A 21,501-nucleotide genomic window follows, 5' to 3' on the forward strand; every position below is an offset into this window, starting at 1 on the left:
GTCAGAAGTGAGCATTTGTGAGCAGAAGTATGGTTTCATGCCACAGATGCATGAAACCATACAGAGAAGGCCAGAAGGAGCTGCATTGTGTCTTGGAAGATTTGGAAAAAGTATTTGATGGTGCTGAGAGAGGAGCTGTGGTTTTGTATGAGGAAGTCTGGAGTGACAGAGAAGTATGTTCGAGTGGTGCAGGACATGTATGAGAGCTATAAGACAGTGGTGAGGTGTGCTGTAGGGGTGACAGAGGAGTTCAAGGTGGAGGTGGGACTGCACCAAGGATTGGCTTTGAGCCCCTTCTTGTTTGCTGTAGTGATAATAATAATAATAATAATACATTTTATTTCATGGCGCCTTTCAAAGTCTCAAGGTCACCTTACAGAGAGAAAAAGGAAGCATACAGCATGAAATACATAGAGTGCATTAAAACAACAGTAACAACAATGCATAAACAGAGGGCGAGAATGTAAAGGCATAAGTGTAGAGTATCTAGGAAGTGGGTGATGTACAATAAAAGTAAATTGAAATACAGAAACCCAGATGACAGAACAACAAATATGAAACAATATGAGACAATATGAAATAGGCAGAGGGTGGTAGAACATCACGGGCTGCTTTGAGAAGTTAAGAGAGTTAGGTGGAAAACACTATACGGAACAGATACGTTTTGAGTGATGATTTAAAGTTGATAAGTCCGGAGACGACCGGATGCGATGAAGGAGAATGTTCCAAAGGCGGGGCGCAGTGTGGCTGAAGGATCTAGCGCCCATGGTGGCCAGGCGTGCTGTAGGGGTGCAGAGGAGAGTGGAACTGGAGGAGCGGAGAGTACGAGGCGGAGAATAGATATGAAGTAGATCAGTGATGTATGGTGGGGCAATAGAGTGGAGGGCTTTGTAGGTGAGAAGGAAGATTTTATAGTTTATACGGAAGGACACAGGGAGCCAGTGAAGTTGTTTAAGGACAGGGGTGATATGATGTGAGGATGGAGTTCTGGTGATGATTCGGGCAGCAGAGTTCTGGACAAGTTGAAGTTTGCGAAGTGATTTGAGAGGTAGACCAGTGAGGAGTGAGTTACACTAATCCAAACGAGAGGTGACAAAGGCATTAACGAGTATGGCCGTGCTATCGGTGGTGAGTGAAGAACGGATCCGGTTTATGTTACGGAGATGGGAGTAGGCCAACCGGGTAGTGGTATTGATATGCTGAGTGAAGGAGAGAGTACTGTCTAGGATGACACCCAGGCTTTTAACTTGGGGGGAGGGGAGGACAGTATTGTTGTCAATTTGAATGGAGAAGGTGCTGGTTTTAGAAAGGGTGGATCTGGTGCCCACGAGGAGAATTTCAGTTTTGTCGGGGTTGAGTTTCAAAAAGTAAAGGGTGAACCAGGATTTATATAAGCAGGTAAGGAGGGAGGGAGGGGGGAGGGTAGAAGATGGAGCAGCAGAGAGGTAGAGCTGGGTGTCATCTGCATAACAGTGGAAATTGATGTTATGTTGCCTAAAGATATTTCCGAGAGGAAGGAGATAAATAATAAAGAGGAGGGGCCCCAGGACAGAGCCCTGAGGTACGCCACAACTGACAGTAGAGGGCTGGGAGTGGAAGTTCTGGAGATGGACGAACTGGGTGCAGTCAGAGAGGTAGGAGGTGAACCATGAGAGGACCGAGCCAGCTATGCCGATGGAAGCAAGGCGATGGAGGAGAATATTGTGCGAGATGGTGTCAAAAGCTGCAGTTAGGTCAAGGAGGATGAGGATGGAGACAAGGCCAGAGTCTGCGGCTACTAGGAGGTCGTTGGTGATTTTGACCAGGGCAGTTTCAGTGCTGTGAAGTTGGCGGAAACCAGATTGAAAGTGTTCGTATAGGCTATTGGCGGAAAGGTGGGTATGGACCTGGTGGTGAACAACTTTTTCAAGAATTTTGGAGAGGAACGGGAGATTGGACATAGGGCGGAAGTTGTTAAGGTCGACAGGATCGAGACCAGGTTTTTTTAGAATTGGTGTGATGATGGCTGTCTTGAGTGATGGGGGTATGATGCCAGAACTGAGGGAAGTGTGAATAATGTGGGTAAGATGAGGAAGGAGAGAGGGGAGACAAAGCTTGACAAGGTTGGTTGGTAGGGGGTCAAGTTTGCAGGTTGAGGGTTTGGATTTGAGGATCAGGGAAGAGATAACCGTGGTGGGTGGAATGATAAAACTCGAAAGCAGGGAGGATACTGATAGACAGGGAAGGGTACAGTGGAGGCAGTTCGCAGTGTCACAGATGGGGGGAAATTGCTGGTGTATATTTTCGATTTTTGATGAGAAGAAATCCAGGAAGTTATTGCACAAGGTGGTGGAGAGTGAGAGGAAGAGAGGAGTATCGAGAGGGCCCAATAAGTTTTTGACAGTGGAGAAGAGGGAACACGTGGAGCCAGAGGCGGATACAATAAGAAAGGCATAGAAGTCAGATTTTGTTTGAGTAATGGTTTGCTTGTACTTCAGTATGTGGTTTAGATATAAGTCCTTGTGGGTGGATGAACCGGTTTTTTTGAAGAGACATTCAAGGCGACGGGCTTGGGTTTTGAGGAGGCGGAGTTCGGGTGTGTACCATGGAGCAGAGTGTGTAAAGGATACAGATCTAGTTTTGAGTGGGACGAAGGTGTTGAGTAGATTTCGTAGCTCATGGTTGAAATTGGATAACATGTTGGAGAGTGACGGTGTGTAATTAGTACATGAAAGGTTGTTGAGAGTAGCAGTGAAGGAGGGGAGGTCGATGGTGCGGGAGAGGTGGGTTTTGAAAAGAGGTAGTTTGGAGTTAAAGCAGATTAGTTTGTGGTCGGAGAAGAAGGTGTCGAGGGTAGAACATGACTGAGCTATGACGCCAGAGCAGCAGACTAAGTCCAGGTTGTTGCCTAGAGAATGTGTTGGGAAGGCGATGTATTGTTGGAGCCCAAAGCTGTCCAGACAGGAAATGAAGTTTTTTGTTGTGGTGTTGTTGGGATTGTCGAAGTGGATGTTAAAATCACCAAGAAGAATTATGTTGGCTGACAGAGAGATGAGGTTAGCTAAGAGGTCAGACAGTTCATCCAGGAAGGTCGGGTTAGGTTTTGGTGGGCGGTAGATAGTGGCCAAGAAGGTTGGTGTGTGACCGTGAATACGTGCTATGAGAGCTTCAAAGGACTGGAAGGTGACAGTGGGGTGGATGGATATTTTGTATTTAAGGTTGTACAGTATGGCGAGGCCGCCACCACGTCCCGAGAGGCGTGGATGGGTGAGATATGTGAAACCAGGAGGAATAGATTGATTAAGTGATGGACAGACTAACAGATGAGCTTAGACAGGAATCTAGCAAGCAGGTTGGAATGGGTGGAGGAAAAGTGTCAGGTGTGATATGTGACAAAAGAGTGTCAGCAAGAATGAAAGGAAAGGTGGACAAGACAGTGGTGAGACCAGCAATGTTGTCTGGTTTAGAGACAGTGGCACTGAGAAAAAGACAGGAGGCAGAGCTGGAGGTAGCAGAGCTGAAGATGTTGAGGTTCTCTCTGGGAGTGACGAGGATGGATAGGATCAGGAATGGGGACATCAGAGGGACAGCTCATGTTAGATGTTTTGGAGAAAAAGCCAGGGAAGCCAGATTGAGATGGTTTGGACATGTTCAGAGGAGGGACAGTGAATACATTGGTAAAAGGAGGCTGAGGTTAGAGCTGCCAGGAAGGAGGCCTAGAGGAAGACCAAAGAGGAGTTTCTTGGATGTAGTGAAGGAGGACATGATGATAGTTGGTGTGGGTGAGGAGGATATAGAGGATAGGGTTGAATGGAGGCAGATGATTCGCTGTGGAAACCCCTGAAAGGAGCAGCCGAAAGGAGAAGAAGAAGAAAAAAGCAGTTTCCTGATCTTGTGATTTATCTGACATTAATTAAACATTGATCAGTAGTAATCTGAAATGTAGACGTGGAACATTATTTCAATGCTTATATGCTTATATTAATATATTATATGCCCTAAATACATTTTCTTGGTTAAATGTGTTTATACTTTGCAGACCATTGAATTTCCCTTTGAGATTAATAAAGTTAATTTCATCTCATCTCATAGTGGATATATCATGCATGTATGTGATATAGAAAGGAAGGAGGCCTAGAGGAAGACCAAAGAGGAGGTTATTGTATGTAGTGAAGGAGAACATGAGGATAGTTGGTGTGGATGTGGAGGATACAGAGGATAGGGTTAAATGGAGGCAGATGATTCGCTGTGGCGACCCCTGAAGGGAGCAGCCGAAAAGAAAAGAAGATGTGATATAAAAATTATAAACCAGTTACAGAAAACTCTTATGGAAGTTTTATTATTGTCACATTATTGTATAGAAAATAAGAAAGAAGCTCAAATTTGACCTGGTGCTATTGCAGGGTCCACCTGTTTGTCTGTGTATGTGTGTTAATGTCATAACTGATTTTAGTGTCATTTGTCAGATTTTTTTACTGCCCCCTGTAGGTCTTTGTTTTCATTTTCAGTGCTGTATACAGTATATGTAAAGACTGTCATTTCTCAGTAACTGGTCTGAAATCATCAGTGGTCTGAGGGCTCCTCCTCTGGTGGCTTCATGTTACAGGTTTTCAGGCACTGAGGGGTTTTTGTTCAGGTCTACTGATGGTTTGTGTTATTGTGGTTGTCTGGCACAGTAATAAACTGCTGTGTCCTCCGTCTTCAGACTGTTCATCTTTAGATAAAGTTTACTGCTGGAGTCATCTCTGGAGATGGTGAATCTACCCTGGACTGACTGGGAGTAATAGATGGGACTACTAGATGTGCCTATAACAGCAACCCACTCCAGTCCTTTTCCAGGAGCTTGTCTGACCCAGCTCATAGCGTAGTCGCTGAAGGTGAATCCAGAGGCTGTACAGGTCAATGTGTGGGATTCTCCAGGCCTTTTAACCACTGGTCCAGATTGTGTCAGAGTCTGACCATCAACACCTGTCAAGACAAACCAGAAAATAGTCACTTGATGTAAGTTTGCACCTTCTTGAAAACAGATTGATTTCAAGCTTTGCAGATATTTTCTCACCTGCCCAGCAGATGGTTAAAAGTAGCAGTCCTGTCCTATAGTCCATCATGTTAAACTGTGTGTCCACTGTTCTCTGTCGTCCTCTCTGCAGTCAGATAAGTAGAGGTGGAAGACATCTGAGTTTTGCATTGACTCCTCCTCTCAGGAGAATATATTATCACAATATTAGACTTTTTCACTGACAAATACAGTGCATTCAGAAAGTATCTAGATCCCCTTCACTCTGTTCAATTTTATTATGTTGCAGCCTGATGCTACAGTCGTTTCATTTAATTTATTTTCTCATTATTCTGCACTCAGTATCACATAATGACAACGTTAAAAAAGAAGTTTAGAAATGTCTGTAAATTCATTTTTAATAAAAAACTAAAATATCCCATTTAGCCTTTGCAAAAACACATTAAACATGAGCTCAGGCTCCACCCATTTCTACACCTTGATTGGAGTCCATCTGTGGTAAATTAAATTGATTGGACATGATTTGGAAGGGCACACACCCGTCACATCTGACAGTACATATCAGCGCATTTCTAAAATTCTGTTTTCACTTGTAATTATGAGATATTGAGTGTTTAATGAGGTTAATGAGGAAAATAAATAATTGTAGAATCAGGCTGCAACATAGAAAAATTGAAAAAAGTGAAGTGGGTCTGAATATGAATTGAATGCACTGTATGTTTAAAAACCACTTTTCTCTTTCTCAGTGAACTGGTCTGAAATCATTAGTGGTCTGAGGGCTCCTCCTCTGGTGGCTTCATGTTACAGATTTTCAGGCACTGAGGGGTTTTTGTTCAGGTCTACTGATGGTTTGTGTTATTGTGAGTCTCTGGCACAGTAATAAACTGCTGTGTCCTCCATCTTCAGACTGTTCATCTTTAGATAAAGTTTACTGCTGGAGTCATCTCTGGAGATGGTGAATCTACCCTGGACTGACTGGGAGTAATAAATGGGACGACTAGCTGTGCTTATATATGCAACCCACTCCAGTCCTTTTCCAGGAGCCTGTCTGATCCATGCCATATAAGAGCTACTGAAGGTGAATCCAGAGCCTGTACAGGTCAATGTGTGGGATTCTCCAGGCCTTTTAACCACTGGTCCAGATTCTGTCAGAGTCTGACCATCAACACCTGTCAAGACAAACCAGAAAATAGTCAGTTGATGTAAGCTTGCACCTTCTTGAAAACAGATTGGTTTCAAGCTTTGCAGATATTTTCTCACCTGCCCAGCAGATGGTTAAAAGCAGCAGTCCTGTCCTATAGTCCATCATGTTAAACTGTGTGTCCACTGTTCTCTGTCGTCCTCTCTGCAGTCAGATAAGTAGAGGTGGAAGACATCTGAGTTTTGCATTGACTCCTCCTCACAGGAAGGAGTGAACCAGACTGGTCATCATAGACATTATATATTTCAGCAAGACAATTAACATATAGTGAACGTTATTTCAGCCAAATAGTTTTTTGGTTTAAACTGAATTGGTTAAAAATTTGAATTGGCTACCGAAACTCATCTCCTGTGATAAAATTGGATTTTTAGTCTAATGATATTGTGTGTAAACTCTTCCAGTCTACACACTGATCGATCAGACAGAACATGCAGCCTGAAGACACTGACAAAAAACTATTTTTGCTTCAAATAAAAACATTACAGAACTCAATGTTTATTCCTGTGATAAATACATGAAGTTTTCTTCTTATTGCCCTGATACAAATTTGACCTTTGACAGAAAATAGATGAACTGTTGTCATTTACATGTTGCATTGAAAAAGAACATCTGCCAAGTGAATAAATGTATTTAAATATAGAAAAGCAAAGTCATCACAGTTAAAATGTTAGTAAGTTTTGCTAAAAGATGCCAAACAACAATCAGGATCCTCATGTGAATTATCACATCACAGATAAAAGCAGTTTCCTGATCTTATGATTCATCTGACATTAATTAAACATTGATCAGTAGTAATCTGAAATGTAGACATGGAACATTATTTCAATGCTTATATGCTTATATTAATATATTATATGCCCCAAATACATTTTCTTGGTTAAATGTGTTTATAGTTTGCAGACCATTGAATTTCCCTTTGGGATTAATAAAGTTAATTTCATCTCATCTCATAGTGGATATATCATGCATGTATGTGATATAAAAAGGAAGGAGGCCTAGAGGAAGACCAAAGAGGAGGTTCTTGGATGTAGTGAGGATAGTTGGTCTGGATGTAGAGGATAAAGAGGATAGGGTTAAATGGAGGCAGATGATTCGCTGTGGCGACCCCTGAAGGGAGCAGCTGAAAGAGAAAGAAGATTTGATATAAAAATTATAAACCAGTTGGACATGGTGTTATTGCAGGGTCCACCTGTTTGTCTGTGTATGTGTGTTAATGTCATAACTGATCTTAGTGTCATTTGTCAGATTTTTTAACTGCCCCCTGTAGGTCTTTGTTTTCATTTTCAGTGCTGTATACAGTATATGTAAAGACTGTCATTTCTCAGAGAACTGGTCTGAAATCATTAGTGGTCTGAGGGCTCCTCCTCTGGTGGCTTCATGTTACAGGTTTTCAGGCACTGAGGGGTTTTTGTTCAGGTCTACTGATGGTTTGTGTTATTGTGAGTATCTGGCACAGTAATAAACTGCTGTGTCCTCCGTCTTCAGACTGTTCATCTTTAGATAAAGTTTACTGCTGGAGTGATCTCTGGAGATGGTGAATCTACCCTGGACTGACTGGGAGTAATGGATATGTGAACTGCCAGTGTGTATAAAAGCAACCCACTCCAGACCTTTTCCAGGAGCATGTCTGACCCATGCCATATAATAGCTGCTGAATGTGAATCCAGAGGCTGTACAGGTCAATGTGTGGGATTCTCCAGGCCTTTTACCTATTTTTAATGTTAATATTAACATGACTCCTGGATTATTGGAACATATTAAAACCAACACTAGAGTAACAATGATAGATGCAATAGAAACTAATTAACATTTAATTTTCAGTTATTTTGGGCACTAACTTGTATTTCTCTTTATTTGTTTTAAACAAAACTTATGGCAGCAGACATGGTTATATTAATATTGTTAAATAATTGTCATGACTTTTTCATAAATGGTTAAAAATTCAGATAAATGTTTTATTCAGCTATAGATACTTTTTTATTGCATATTGTTACAGTATATAAGTGAAACTGTAGTGTTTAATATATTCATTGAGCCAGACGTGTTTTGTGAATTATATAATGTAGGTGAGTATCAGATGAGACAGCAGGCTCTCTGAAGTGTTTCTAACAGCAGGATTAGTTGTTTCATTCATCTCACAAGAACAAATGTTCACAGAAGCTTTTGGTTATATTTGTATATAACAAGTATATTCTTGGCTTTGTCTTTGTACAAGTTATTATTTTAAAAGTTATTATTGTTGTTATTTCCTTCGGGATAGACTTTATGAATTTGTGTCATGTAGAGGAAAGTGTTTATTTATTAAAACAAAATGAAAGAAAATAGAGGAAAAACATGACATCATTACTAGAACCCATCAGGCTACTGAGTAGGCTGTTGTAGGTTTTTGTACAGCTGCTGAACCAACTCCAGTCACTGTGAGTCTCGTGCACAATAATAAACAGCAGAATCTTCAGTTTTCAGACTGTTCATCTGCAGATACAGCTGCTGTCTGTTGTTGTCTCTGGAGATGGTAAACCGGCCCTGGACTGACTGAGAGTAGTATTTGCTGCTACCACCACCATCAGCAGCAACCCACTCCAGTCCTTTTCCAGGAGCCTGTCTGACCCAGTTCATCCAGTAGCTGCTGAATGTGAATCCCGAGCCTGTACAGGTCAATGTGTGGGATTCTCCAGGCCTTTTAACCACTGGTTCAGATTCTGTCAGAGTCTGACCATCAACACCTGTCAAGACAAACCAGAAAATAGTCAATTGATGTAAGTTTGCACCTTCTTGAAAACAGATTGATTTCAAGCTTTGCAGATATTTTCTCACTTGCCCAGCAGATGGTTAAAGAGGGACTGTATTTTTTCTGTCTGTTAAATAGTCTGAACTGACTCAGCCTGGGTATGTCTGTCTGATTTTTTTTTCTTCACCTTTTAGAGCAATGGTCCAACCTGTTTGTGTTAAATTTTATCTTCAAATTGTAACTGACAAAGAAAATTAGTATTGTTCATGTGCATGTGTGTGTGCCAGCACCCCTGATATTACTCACATTCTGGAGACTGAAACCTGTATACACACTCACAGTGTGGGGACTCAGCTGTTCCCCACCCTGTAAATCATGTAGTTCTAGACAACTGGGTTTAAGATTCAGGTTACAATTGATCATGTAGTGGTGATGGGTAAATCCTGAGGAGGTGAATGTAAGTCAATTTAGAGTCCTCACAAATAATGGAAACACGTGTGTGCATGTGTGTGTAGAATCTGATAGTAGTAGAAAGAGAGGGAAAGAAAATGCTTAAATATTAGTTTCATTCTTCTTCTTTTTCTATCAGGACCAGTGTTTTAGTTAAATCTATGTTGGTGATTGGTGAATGTTCGTCAGTACACACATTGATCCACTGATTCTATATATTGCTCCTAAATTAATACTTGACATTTTGTTCCTAATCCAAAACAAAATACTTTGAAGCTGTGAGCTGATTTTGGTCCATCAACCCAAAATGACTGACAGGTTTTTGTACAGCTGCTGAACCAACTCCAGTCACTGTGACTATCGAGCTCAATAATAAACAGCAGAATCTTCAGTTTTCAGACTGTTCATCTGCAGATACAGCTGCTGTCTGTTGTTGTCTCTGGAGATGGTAAACCGGCCTTGGACTGACTGAGAGTATTTGCTGCTATCCCAGCATCAGTAGCAACCCACTCCAGTCTTTTTCCAGGAGCCTGTCTGACCCAGTTCATCCAGTAGCTGCTGAGTGAAAATCCTGAGGCTGTACAGGTCAATGTGTGTGATTCTCCAGGCCTTTTAACCACTGGTCCAGATTGTGTCAGAGTCTGACCATCAACACCTGTCAAGACAAACCAGAAAATAGTCAGTTGATGTAAGTTTGCACCTTCTTGAAAACAGATTGATTTCAAGCTTTGCAGATATTTTCTCACCTGCCCAGCAGATGGTTAAAAGCAGCAGTCCTGTCCTATAGTCCATCATGTTAAACTGTGTGTCCACTGTTCTCTGTCGTCCTCTCTGCAGTCAGATAAGTAGAGGTGGAAGACATCTGAGTTTTGCATTGACTCCTCCTCACAGGAAGGAGTGAACCAGACTGGTCATCATAGACATTATATATTTCAGCCTGACAATTAACATATAGTGAACGTTATTTCAGCAAAATAGTTTTTTGGTTAAACTGAATTGGTTAAAAATTTATATTGGCTCCAGAAATTCATTTCCTGTGGTAAAATTGGATTTTTGGTCTAATGATATTTTGTGTAAACTCTTCCAGTCTACACACTGATCGATCAGACAGAACATGCAGCCTGAAGACACTGACAAAAAGCTATTTTAGCTTCAAATAAAAACATTACAGAACTCGATGTTTATTCCTGTGATAAATACATGAAGTTTTCTTCTTATTGCCCTGATACAAATTTGACCTTTGACAGAAAATAGATGAACTGTTGTCATTTATATGTTGCATTGAAAAAGAACATCTGCCAAGTGAATAAATGTATTTAAATATAGAAAAGCAAAGTCATCACAGTTAAAATGTTATTAAGTTTTGCTAAAAGATGCCAAACAACAATCAGGATCCTCATGTGAATTAACACATCACAGATAAAAGCAGTTTCCTGATCTTATGATTCATCTGACATTAATTAAACATTGATCAGTAGTAATCTGAAATGTAGACATGGAACATTATTTCAATGCTTATATGCTTATATTAATATATTATATGCCCTAAATACATTTTCTTGGTTAAATGTGTTTATAGTTTGCAGACCATTGAATTTGCCTTTGGGATTAATAAAGTTAATTTCATCTCATCTCATAGTGGATATATCATGCATGTATGTGATATAAAAAGGAAGGAGGCCTAGAGGAAGACCAAAGAGCAGGTTATTGTATGTAGTGAGGATAGTTGGTCTGTATGTGGAGGATACAGAGGATAGGGTTAAATGGAGGCAGATGATTCGCTGGGGCGACCCCTGAAGGGAGCAGCCAAAAGGGAAAGAAGATGTGATATAACAATTAGAAACCAGTTTGACCTGGTGTTATTGCAGGGTCCACCTGTTTCTCTGTGTATGTGTGTTAATGTCATAACTGATCTTAGTGTCATTTGTCAGATTTTTTTAGTGCCCCCTGTAGGTCTTTGTTTTCATTTTCAGTGCTGTATACAGTATATGTAAAGACTGTCATTTCTCAGTAACTGGTCTGAAATCATTAGTGGTCTGAGGGCTCCTCCTCTGGTGGCTTCATGTTACAGGTTTTCAGGCACTGAGGGGTTTTTGTTCAGGTCTACTGATGGTTTGTGTTATTGTGGCTCTCTGGCACAGTAATACACAGCAGTGTCTTCAGGCTTCATGTTCTGTCCGTTCAGAGTCACTGTCTTGCTGGAAGAGTCTAAGTCAATACTGAACTTGTTCTTTAGTGAATCTTTGTAGTATAAAGTACTAGTGGCTTTGCTTCCAATCCACTCCAGTCCTTTCCCTGCAGGTTGTCTGATCCAAGCTGTCCAGTAACCAAGAGAATAAGAGACCTGACAGGTGATGGTCAGACGTTGACCTGGCTGCACAGTCACAGAGCCTGGCTGTGTCAGCTGTTCACATTTCACACCTGTTAAAAAGACAAACATCTTGTGTCACCAGTCATCAGGTTGTACTGCAGAACATGAAATACTGACTGAACTGATGACTCACATGATCCAGCTACCAACAGCAGCAGCAGAGCTACAGACAACATTGTTTATGCTGAAACTGACGTGCTGTGAACTGCACTGACAGTCTGATGTGAAGTTTTTATAGCTGAGTGAAAGGGAAGGTCACTAAGTTTGCATAGAATCAAACATTAATGCTGATCCTCCCAGAGCCAATAGAAGAGTCAGATCAGTGATATTATAAAGTATTGATTCATAAATTTATTGTATTTTCCTTTCAAACCTTATGAAATGTGCAGTGTAATTGCAAATAGAAATACATCTCATACCATGTATAGTTATATAAATCATGACTATTGGAAAACATATTCATTATAATTACAACAACTGATAATACATTAGGCTGAGTGGTTAGCACTGTTGCCTCACAGCAAGAAGGTCGTGGGTTCGCATCCCGGCCTTTCTGTGTGGAGTTTGCATGTTCTCCCTGTGCTTGCGTGGGTTTACTCCGGGTACTCCGGTTTCCTCCCACAGTCCAAAAAACATGCATGTTAGGTTGATTGGTGACTCTAAAATTGCCCGTAGGAGTGAGTGTGAGTGTGTGAGGTTGTCTGTCTTTGTGTGTCTATATGTGGCCCTGCGACAGACTGGTGACCTGTCCAGGGTGTACCCCTGCCTTCCACCCGAGAGAGAGCTGGGATAGGCTCCAGCAGATCCCCGTGACCCTGAACCAGGAAAAAGCGGGTATAGAAGATGGATGGATGGATGGATGGATAATACATTACATTAAAACAACTGATAATATAGAAATCATGGAACAAAAGAAGTAGCCACCAAGGATGTTATCTTTGTGTCAGCCACGTATACATTGTTTGTTTAAATCTAACTGTTTAACTGTCAGCACCTCATATATCAAACTCTAACTTAAAATGTATCAGCATTGTTTATTCATGTATCTGTGCTCTTACTTTCTTATTTTAATTCAATGCAAGTAAAGTTTTATTGTATTGAATTGAATTAAATTATTAGCTGCATAAAATGAGTAGTGACATCAGATAGGATTGTGCATAAAAACTTAAATTTGCTGTGTCTGGTTTTCAGATTTGCATGAATGACTTTTAATGGTCACTGCAGATGTTTGAACACAGAAACATACAGAGAAACAGAAGCTCAGGAACTGAAACCTTGATGCAAAAAAACTGCAAATGTTTTATAAAAAACTGCATCCTCCATCTGAGATGTCATTTATATATTTATAGATTGTTTTTATTATTTTATAAAAGTTAAATCAAATATAAATATGAGAAGAACTAAAAACAATGTAATAATTAAAGACACAGGATTCATCCTTGTCAGTTTGCAGTTGGTTTGAATTATGGAGCGATCTCAGTATGTTTCAGTATTTTTCATTTGTTGTGAAAAGTAACTTTACAGCCCAGCCATACCTCAGTGGTATGTTAATGGGGCTGCACTCCATGCTGATGATAAACATCTTTATTTTAAAAGTTTACTTTAAACGTATTGAATCAAATTAACATATGCCTTATATTTAGTTTAGAAACATTTTAGAGAATGAGGCTCGTGATTTTCTGTTTCTTCACTTTTCTACAAATCTCAGACTAAAACCAGCGAGTTTCTTGTTCCAACTGTAACATCTGTAAATGGTTCAGCTCTGTTGTCTGAAAACTACTAAAACAGTGGCAGTGACTTCAGTTTGACAGAGGAAGTGTTATTATGGGAAATATCACTGAATAGATCCCCCAGAATGTCTTCTCCCTTCTCCCTCCATGAAAAAAAAACCAAAGGCCTCTTATTTATTTGAAACATGGCGCTGAGCCCAGACTCTTTGAACCAGATTGGAGTGACAGCTGAAGGTGACAGGTTGTTGTTGTTTTCTACCAGACTGTCAGGGCAGTAATGATGGTTGGTGGTGGGGCTTCTATTGGTGTGGACTGTGGATGTGTACAGTCATATCATGGATACATCTTTCATAAATATCCATGCACAGTGTTCATCACAAAAACAGATATGAGACTCAATGACAAAGATGTTGTTTCTCCTTTTTTGAGCATATTTGATTAATTTTCACATTTATGAGAAAACTAGGAAATTGAAAAAAGAATTTATAAGTTACAAATTCTATTGTCCATTTCATACACTTCATACTGTATTCTTTAGTTTAAAACTGCTTGGTTACTTAATAAGGTGCTGAAAGAGAAGTAATCTGAGAAACAGACAATTTTATCCTTCAATAGCCCAGGAAGTGAAAGTTTTTCATCATTTGTTCATTCTGCTTTAATACAAAGTCCCAGACACAAGAATAAACATCAGCTCCTTAAACATTCCAGATGTTGATGTAGAAATCTTGTTGATGAGCAGCAACAGATGAAGCTGTAGTCACTGATCCAGCAGTTACATGTTTCTGTGCGATGTCAATACAAATGTCTAGTTCAGTCTGTCAGTTAAGCTCAATGAGCTGACTGGAGATTGTGTCTTTATAGTGACAAAGCTGAGAGAAACTTTACACCTACTGCTCTCTAGTGTTAATAAAACAAACTGCAACATTATTCTTCACCTCCACTTTTTAACATATTTTACATGCAACCAAATCTACATTAATGTTACTAACATTTCTCTTATACCTTTAGCATTACAGTTTTTAATATATAGACAATAATTTCAGCAGGCTGTTATTTTTATGGAAATTATTTTATATACAGTTTGTTTAATAGTTATTGTTATTAATGATGGTCCTTCACAGTTTTCACAGTAGTAAAATGAAGTAAAATTAAAAAAAACCTTCTTTTCTCAAGACATATATGAACAAGATCAATACTCCAAGGTTTTTGTACAGCTGCTGAACCAACTCCAGTCACTGTGACTCTCGAGCACAATAATAAACAGCAGAATCTTCAGTTTTCAGACTGTTCATCTGCAGATACAGCTGCTGTCTGTTGTTGTCTCTGGAGATGGTAAACCGGCCTTGGACTGACTGAGAGTAGTATTTGCTGCTACCGCTACCACTATCAAGAGTAGCAACCCACTCCAGTCCTTCTCCAGGAGCCTGTCTGACCCAGTTCATAGGGTAGCTGCTGAATGTGAATCCAGAGGCTGTACAGGTTAATGTGTGGGATTCTCCAGGCCTTTTAAGCACTGGTCCAGATTCTGTCAGAGTCTGACCATCAACACCTGTCAAGACAAACCAGAAAATAGTCAGTTGATGTAAGTTTGCACCTTCTTGAAAACAGATTGATTTCAAGCTTTACAGATATTTTCTCACCTGCCCAGCAGATGGTTAAAAGCAGCAGTCCTGTCCTATAGTCCATCATGTTAAACTGTGTGTCCACTGTTCTCTGTCGTCCTCTCTGCAGTCAGATAAGTAGAGGTGGAAGACATCTGAGTTTTGCATTGACTCCTCCTCACATGAAGGAGTGAACCAGACTGGTCATCATAGACATGTCTTCTTTCAGTCAATATATAGTGAGAGTTGTAGTTTGAGTCTAATAAGTTTTCATTGAATCTGAATTAAAAAAGTTTTGAATAGGCTTCAGAAAATTATTAATGTGTGGTAAAATCAGATTTTTCTTCTAATATTGTGTGTAATGCTCAGAATAAGAAACAGTTTTAGCTACAAACAAAAACTTTACAGAACTTAAAGTTTAAACATGTTAAGTTTTGTTCTTACTGCCCTGATACAAATTTTACCTTTAACAGAAAGTAGATCTTCTTCTTCTCCTTTGGGCTGCTCCCTTCAGGGGTCGCCACAGCGAATCATCTGCCTCCATTTAACCCTATCCTCTGTATCCTCCTCACCCACACCAACTATCCTCATGTCCTCCTTCACTACATCCAAGAACCTCCTCTTTGGTCTTCCTCTAGGCCTCCTTCCTGGCAGCTCTAACCTCAGCATCCTTTTACCAATGTATTCACTGTCCCTCCTCTGAACATGTCCACACCATCTGGCTTCCCTGGCTTTTTCTCCAAAACATCTAACATGAGCTGTCCTCTGATGTCCTCATTCCTGATCCTATCCATCCTCGTCACTCCCAGAGAGAACCTCAACATCTTCAGCTCTGCTACCTCCAGCTCTGCCTCCTGTCTTTTTCTCAATGCCACTGTCTGTAAACCAGACAACATTGCTGGTCTCACAACTGTCTTGTCCACCTTTCCTTTCATTCTTGCTGACACTCTTTTGTCACATATCACACCTGACACTTTCCTCCACCCGTTCCAACCTGCTTGCTACATTCCTGTCTAACTTCATCTGTCAGCCTGTCCATCACCACAGCAAACAAGATGGGGCTCAAAGCCAATCCTTGGTGCAGTCCCACCTCCACCTTGAACTCCTCTGTCACCCCTACAGCACACCTCACTACGGTCTTCCAGCTCTCATACATGTCCTGCACCACTCGAACATACTTCTCTGCCACTCCAGACTTCCTCATACAAAACCACAGCTCCTCTATCGGCACCCTGTCATTCGCTGTTTCTAAATCTACAAAGACACAATGCAGCTCCTTCTGGCCTTCTCTGTACTTCTCCATGAGCATTCTCAAAGCAAATATTGCATCTGTGGTTCTCTTTCTTGGCATGAAATCATACTGCTGCTCACAAATGCTCACTTCTGACCTCAGCCTAGCCTCCACTTCTCTTTTCCATAACTTCATTGTGTGACTCATCAGCTTTATTCCTCTGTAGTTTCCACAACTCTGCACGTCTCCCTTGTTCTTAAAGATGGGCACCAGTACACTTCTCCTCCATTCCTCAGGCATCCTCTCACTCTCCAAGATCTTGTTAAGTAGCCCAGTCAAAAACTCTACTGCCACCTCTCCTAAACACTTCCGAAACTCCACAGGTATGTCATCAGGACCAACTGCCTTTCCACTCTTCATCCTCTTCAATGCCTTCCTCACTTCATCCTTACTGATCTTTGCTATTTCTTGCTCCACAACAGTCACCTCTTCTACTCTGGGCTCTCTAACATTTTCCTCATTCATCAACTCTTCAAAGTATTCCTTCCATCTTTCCATCACACTTGTGGAACCTGTCAACACATTTCCATCTCTGTCCTTGATCACCCTAACCTGCTGCACATCCTTCCCATCTCTGTCTCTCTGCCTCGCCAACCTGTACAAATCCACCTTTTCCTCCTTAGTGTCCAACCTATCATACAAATCCTCATACGCCCTTTGTTTGGCCTTTGCCACCTCTACCTTCACTTTACGCTGCATCTCCCTGTACTCCTGTTTGTTCTCTTCTGTCCTCTCAGTGTCCCACTTCTTCTTAGCTAACCTTTTCTTCTTAACACACTCCTGAAATTCCTCATTCCACCACGAAGCCTCCTTATTTGCTTTCCTCTTTCCAGATAACACACCAAGTACTCTCCTACCTGTCTCCCTGATCACTTCAGCTGTAGCTGTCCAGTCATCCGGAAGAACCTCCTGACCTCCCAGAGCCTGTTTCAGCTCCACCCTGAAAGCCACACAACACTCTTCCTTCTTCAACTTCCACCACTTGGTCCTCTGCTCTGCCCTTGTCCTCTTCATCTTCCTCACCACCAGAGTCATCCTACACACCACCATCCTATTCTGTCTGGCTACACTCTCCCCAACCACTACTTTGCAGTCACTGATCTCTTTCAGGTTGGAATGTCTGCACAAGATGTAATCAGCTGGTGTGCTCCTGCCTCCACTCTTATATGTCACCATATGCTCCTCCCTTTTCTGGAAAAATGTGTTCACTACAGCCATTTCCATCCTTTTTGCGAAGTCTACCACCATCTGTCCTTCTGCATTCCTGTCCTGCATACCAAACTTACCCATCACTTCCTTATCACCTCCGTTTCCCTCACCAACATGTCCGTTGAAGTCTGCCACAATCACCACTCTCTCACCACTAGGGATACCCTGATTCAGCTCATCCATCTCCCTCCAGAATTTCTCCTTCTCGTCTAACTCACATCCTACCTGTGGGGCATAACCATTGACAACATTCAATATCACACCTTCAACTTCCAGCTTCAGACTCATCACCCTATCTGACACTCTCTTCACCTCCAGAACATTCCTAGCAAAATCCTCCTTCAGGATAACTCCTACTCCATTCTTCTTTCCATCCACACCATGATAAAACAGCTTGAACCCTGCTCCTAATCTATAGGCCTTGCTACCTTTCCACCTGGTCTCCTGAACACACAAGATATCCACCTTTCTTCTCTCCATCATATCAGCCAACTTTCTAGTTTTCCCTGACAAAGTTCCTACATTCTAAGTCCCTTCTCTAAGTCCTACACTCCTGCTCCAATTTCCACTGGCACCCTGTAGGTTAACAGCACCAGTGGCGGTCGTTGTTAACCCGACCGATCCGGTATGGAAGTTGTATTTTTGATTCGCATGTTTGATTTGGCTGAAATTTCAAAAAATCAGATGCCCTTCCTGACACAACTCTCTGCATTTACCCGGATTTGGGAATGGCACATGAAGACACTGGATTGTGCCCCCTGTAGTTACATTTGTTAGTAAGTTTTGCTAAAAGATGCCAAACAGCAATCAGGATCCTAAGGTGAATTAACACATCACAGATAAAAGCAGTGTCCTGATATTGTGACCAGCATTAATCTGAAATGTACACAGGAAACATTATATCAACACTTATTTATACTAAAGACATTTTCTTGGTTAAATGTTACATGTTGCCTCAGTAAGAAGGTTGTGGGTTTGCAACCTGGCCTTTCTGTGTGGAGTTTGAATGTTCTCCCTGTGCTTGCGTGGGTTTTCTCCAGGTACTCTGGTTTCCTCCCACAGTCCAAAAACATGTATGTCAGGTTGATTGGTGACTCTAAATTGCCCATAGGAGTGAGTGTGAGTGTGTGAGGTTGTTTGTCTCTATGTGGCCCTGTGATGGACTGGTGATCTGTCCAGGGTGGACCCCTGCCTTCCACCCAAAGAGAGCTGGGATAGGCTCCAGCAGATCCCTGTGACCCTGGTTAAGGAATAAGCAGGTATAGATGATGGATGGATGGATGAATATTACATGTTCGTTTAAAAAGTGAAGACCTTTAATATGATGGATATATGCATTTATGTCATTTTTAAATCATGAGCCATTTGAAAATTTTCAGAAACGTCAACTTTGATTGTTTTTACAGCAAGTTTGTGTATGTGTGGTCTTAATGTCATATGTCAGATCAGTGGTCTGAAGGCTCCTAAACTGGTGACAAATGAAATGGAAAGAAAACTTTCTGACGATGAACTTCTTGTTAGGCTCTAAGTTTTTAATGTCAGTATAATTTACTGTTTACTAATGTTCAGTGACTTTACTGTCTGAGTAATTAAAATGATATTGATAAATTAAAGAACATATAAAATCAACCAACTGTTCCCTGTTTACTCGAAAAGTAAACTGGTCTGAAATCATTGGTGGTCTGAGGGCTCCTCCTCTGGTGGCTTCATGTTACAGGTTTTTCACTGATCTTGTTCTTTAGTGAATCTTTGACAGTTATGTCACTTCCAATCCACTCCAGTCCTTTCCCTGCAGGCTGTCTGATCCAAGCTGTGTAGTAGCCACTCACAGAATAAGAGACCTGACAGGTGATGATCAGACGTTGACCTGGCTGCACAGTCACAGAGGCTGGCTGTGTCAGCTGTTCACATTTCACACCTGTTAAAAAGACAAACATCTTGTGTCACCAGTCATCAGGTTGTACTGCAGAACATGAAATACTGACTGAACTGATGACTCACATGATCCAGCTGCCAACAGCAGCAGCAGAGCTACAGACAACATTGTTTATGCTGCAACTGACGTGCTGTGAACTGCACTGACAGTCTGATGTGAAGTTTTTATAGCTGAGTGAAAGGGAAGGTTTGCATAGAATCAAACATTAATGCTGATCCTTCCAGAGCCAATAGAAGAGTCAGATCAGTCATATTATAAACTATTGATTCACAAATTTATTTTATTTACTTTTCAAACCTTATGAAATGTGCAGTGTAATTGCAAATAGCAATACCTCTCATACCATGTATAGTAATATAAATCATGACTATTGGAAAACATACTCATTATAATTAGCTTTACAACAACTGATAATATAGAAACCATGGAACAAAAGAAGTAGCCACCAAGGATATTATCTTTGTGTAAGACACGTATACATTGTTTGTTTAAATCTAACTGTTTAACTGTCAGCACCTCATATATCAAACTCTATTAACTTAAAATGTGTCTGCACAGTGTTTTTTTATCTCCTGCATTGTTTATTCATGTATCTGTGCTCTTACTTTCTTACTTTTTTTAATTCAATGCAAGTAAAATTTAATTGTATTGAATTGAATTAAATTATTAGCTGCATAAAATGAGTAGTGACATCAGATAGGATTGTGCATAAAAACTTAAATTTGCTGTGTCTGGTTTTCAGATTTGCATGAATGACTTTTAATGGTCACTGCAGATGTTTGAACACAGAAACATACAGAGAAACAGAAGCTCAGGAACTGAAACCTTTATGCAAAAAACTGCAAATGTTTTATAAAAAACTGCATCCTCCACCTGAGGAGGATTTATATTTATGTGATTATTTATATATTTATAGATTGTTTTTATTATTTTATAAAAGTTAAATCAAATATAAATATGACAAGAACTTAAAACAATGTAATAATTAAAGACACAGGATTCATCCTTGTCAGTTTGCAGTTGGTTTGAATTATGGAGCGATCTCAGTATGTTTCAGTATTTTTCATTTGCTGTGAAAAGTAACTTTACAACCCAGCCATACCTCAGTGGTATGTTAATGGGGCTGCACTCCATGCTGATGATAAACATCTTTATTTTAAAAGTTTACTTTAAATGTATTGAATCAAATGAACATATGCCTTATATTTAGTTTAGAAACATTTTAGAGAATGAGTGTTAGAATAAGGGCATTGTAAATTGCTAACTGTGTTATGAGAATTGTCATTTTGCAGACAGATTTATGTAAAGGGTGCAACCAGGCATATCACAGTCAAGGATGTTCTCTGTTTTTCTGTGCAAATCACCAAGACATGTAAAGATATGGATGTGAACTCTGTATGAACTTTGAAGTTAACCTATGTTTCAACTTTCCCCTATTGTGTAAAGTGAGACGGTGCCTGGAACCCATGTAACCACCTCCAGATATAAATTAAAGTGTTCTGAGCGGGCTCGGGGCTGCAGCCGGAGATAAGCAACAAGTTTGTATCTCCTAACAGTCACGAGCTCAACCTAGAACAAAGAAAAGAAAGTCTCTGTTTAAATGTTTGATTAGAACCAACATTTATTGGTGTTTCTGCCCGGTTTCCAATACAGCATCAACGGTGAAGAGGAGGACGAGGACGCTGGAAAACTGCGCGCAGTCGGTCCCCTGAGGAAAATCCACCCTCGTGAATTCGACGGGAGGTCGGTGTCTACTCGCCTGAAAAGATCCTCTTCACTTCTGCTGCTTGACGGAGGCCGGACAAGAGACGTATCTGCAGAAATAGGTGAGCTGCGTTGACTTCTATGTCTGGGACATTGCAGTGTCAGGGACACTAGAGAGCAGCTGCAGAGTTCGTCAGGGACGAAACCTATGTCAGGGACATAGCAGCGTCAGGGACACTAGAGAGCAGCTGTAAGTTCGTCAGGGACGAAACCTATGTCAGGGA

The 21,501-nt window shown here is 40.7% G+C and overlaps 4 gene segments (V, D, J or C); all 4 read right to left on the reverse strand.

Annotated features, from left to right (window-relative positions):
• Nucleotides 1-4,528: 4,528 nt before the first annotated feature.
• Nucleotides 4,529-5,212, reverse strand: LOC113140342 (immunoglobulin heavy variable 3-21-like). The segment is given in 2 exon segments: nucleotides 4,529-4,947; nucleotides 5,039-5,212. Coding segments are annotated over 2 exon segments (363 nt in total).
• Nucleotides 5,213-5,866: 654 nt separating this feature from the next.
• On the reverse strand, nucleotides 5,867-10,170 carry LOC113140383 (Ig heavy chain V region 6.96-like; the record flags this gene model as incomplete). The annotated part of the segment is given in 2 exon segments: nucleotides 5,867-6,165; nucleotides 10,122-10,170. Coding segments are annotated over 2 exon segments (348 nt in total), but the record flags the coding sequence as incomplete, so codon positions are not given.
• Nucleotides 10,171-11,361: 1,191 nt separating this feature from the next.
• LOC113140392 (Ig heavy chain V region XIG14-like) lies at nucleotides 11,362-11,922 on the reverse strand. The segment is given in 2 exon segments: nucleotides 11,362-11,796; nucleotides 11,880-11,922. Coding segments are annotated over 2 exon segments (345 nt in total).
• Nucleotides 11,923-14,708: 2,786 nt separating this feature from the next.
• On the reverse strand, nucleotides 14,709-15,165 carry LOC113140388 (Ig heavy chain V region 914-like). The segment is given in 2 exon segments: nucleotides 14,709-15,025; nucleotides 15,117-15,165. Coding segments are annotated over 2 exon segments (366 nt in total).
• Between the last annotated feature and the right edge of the window lie 6,336 nt (nucleotides 15,166-21,501).

Source organism: Mastacembelus armatus, chromosome 8 (genome assembly GCF_900324485.2).
Source record: "Mastacembelus armatus chromosome 8, fMasArm1.2, whole genome shotgun sequence".
NCBI classification, from domain to species: Eukaryota; Metazoa; Chordata; class Actinopteri; order Synbranchiformes; family Mastacembelidae; genus Mastacembelus; species Mastacembelus armatus.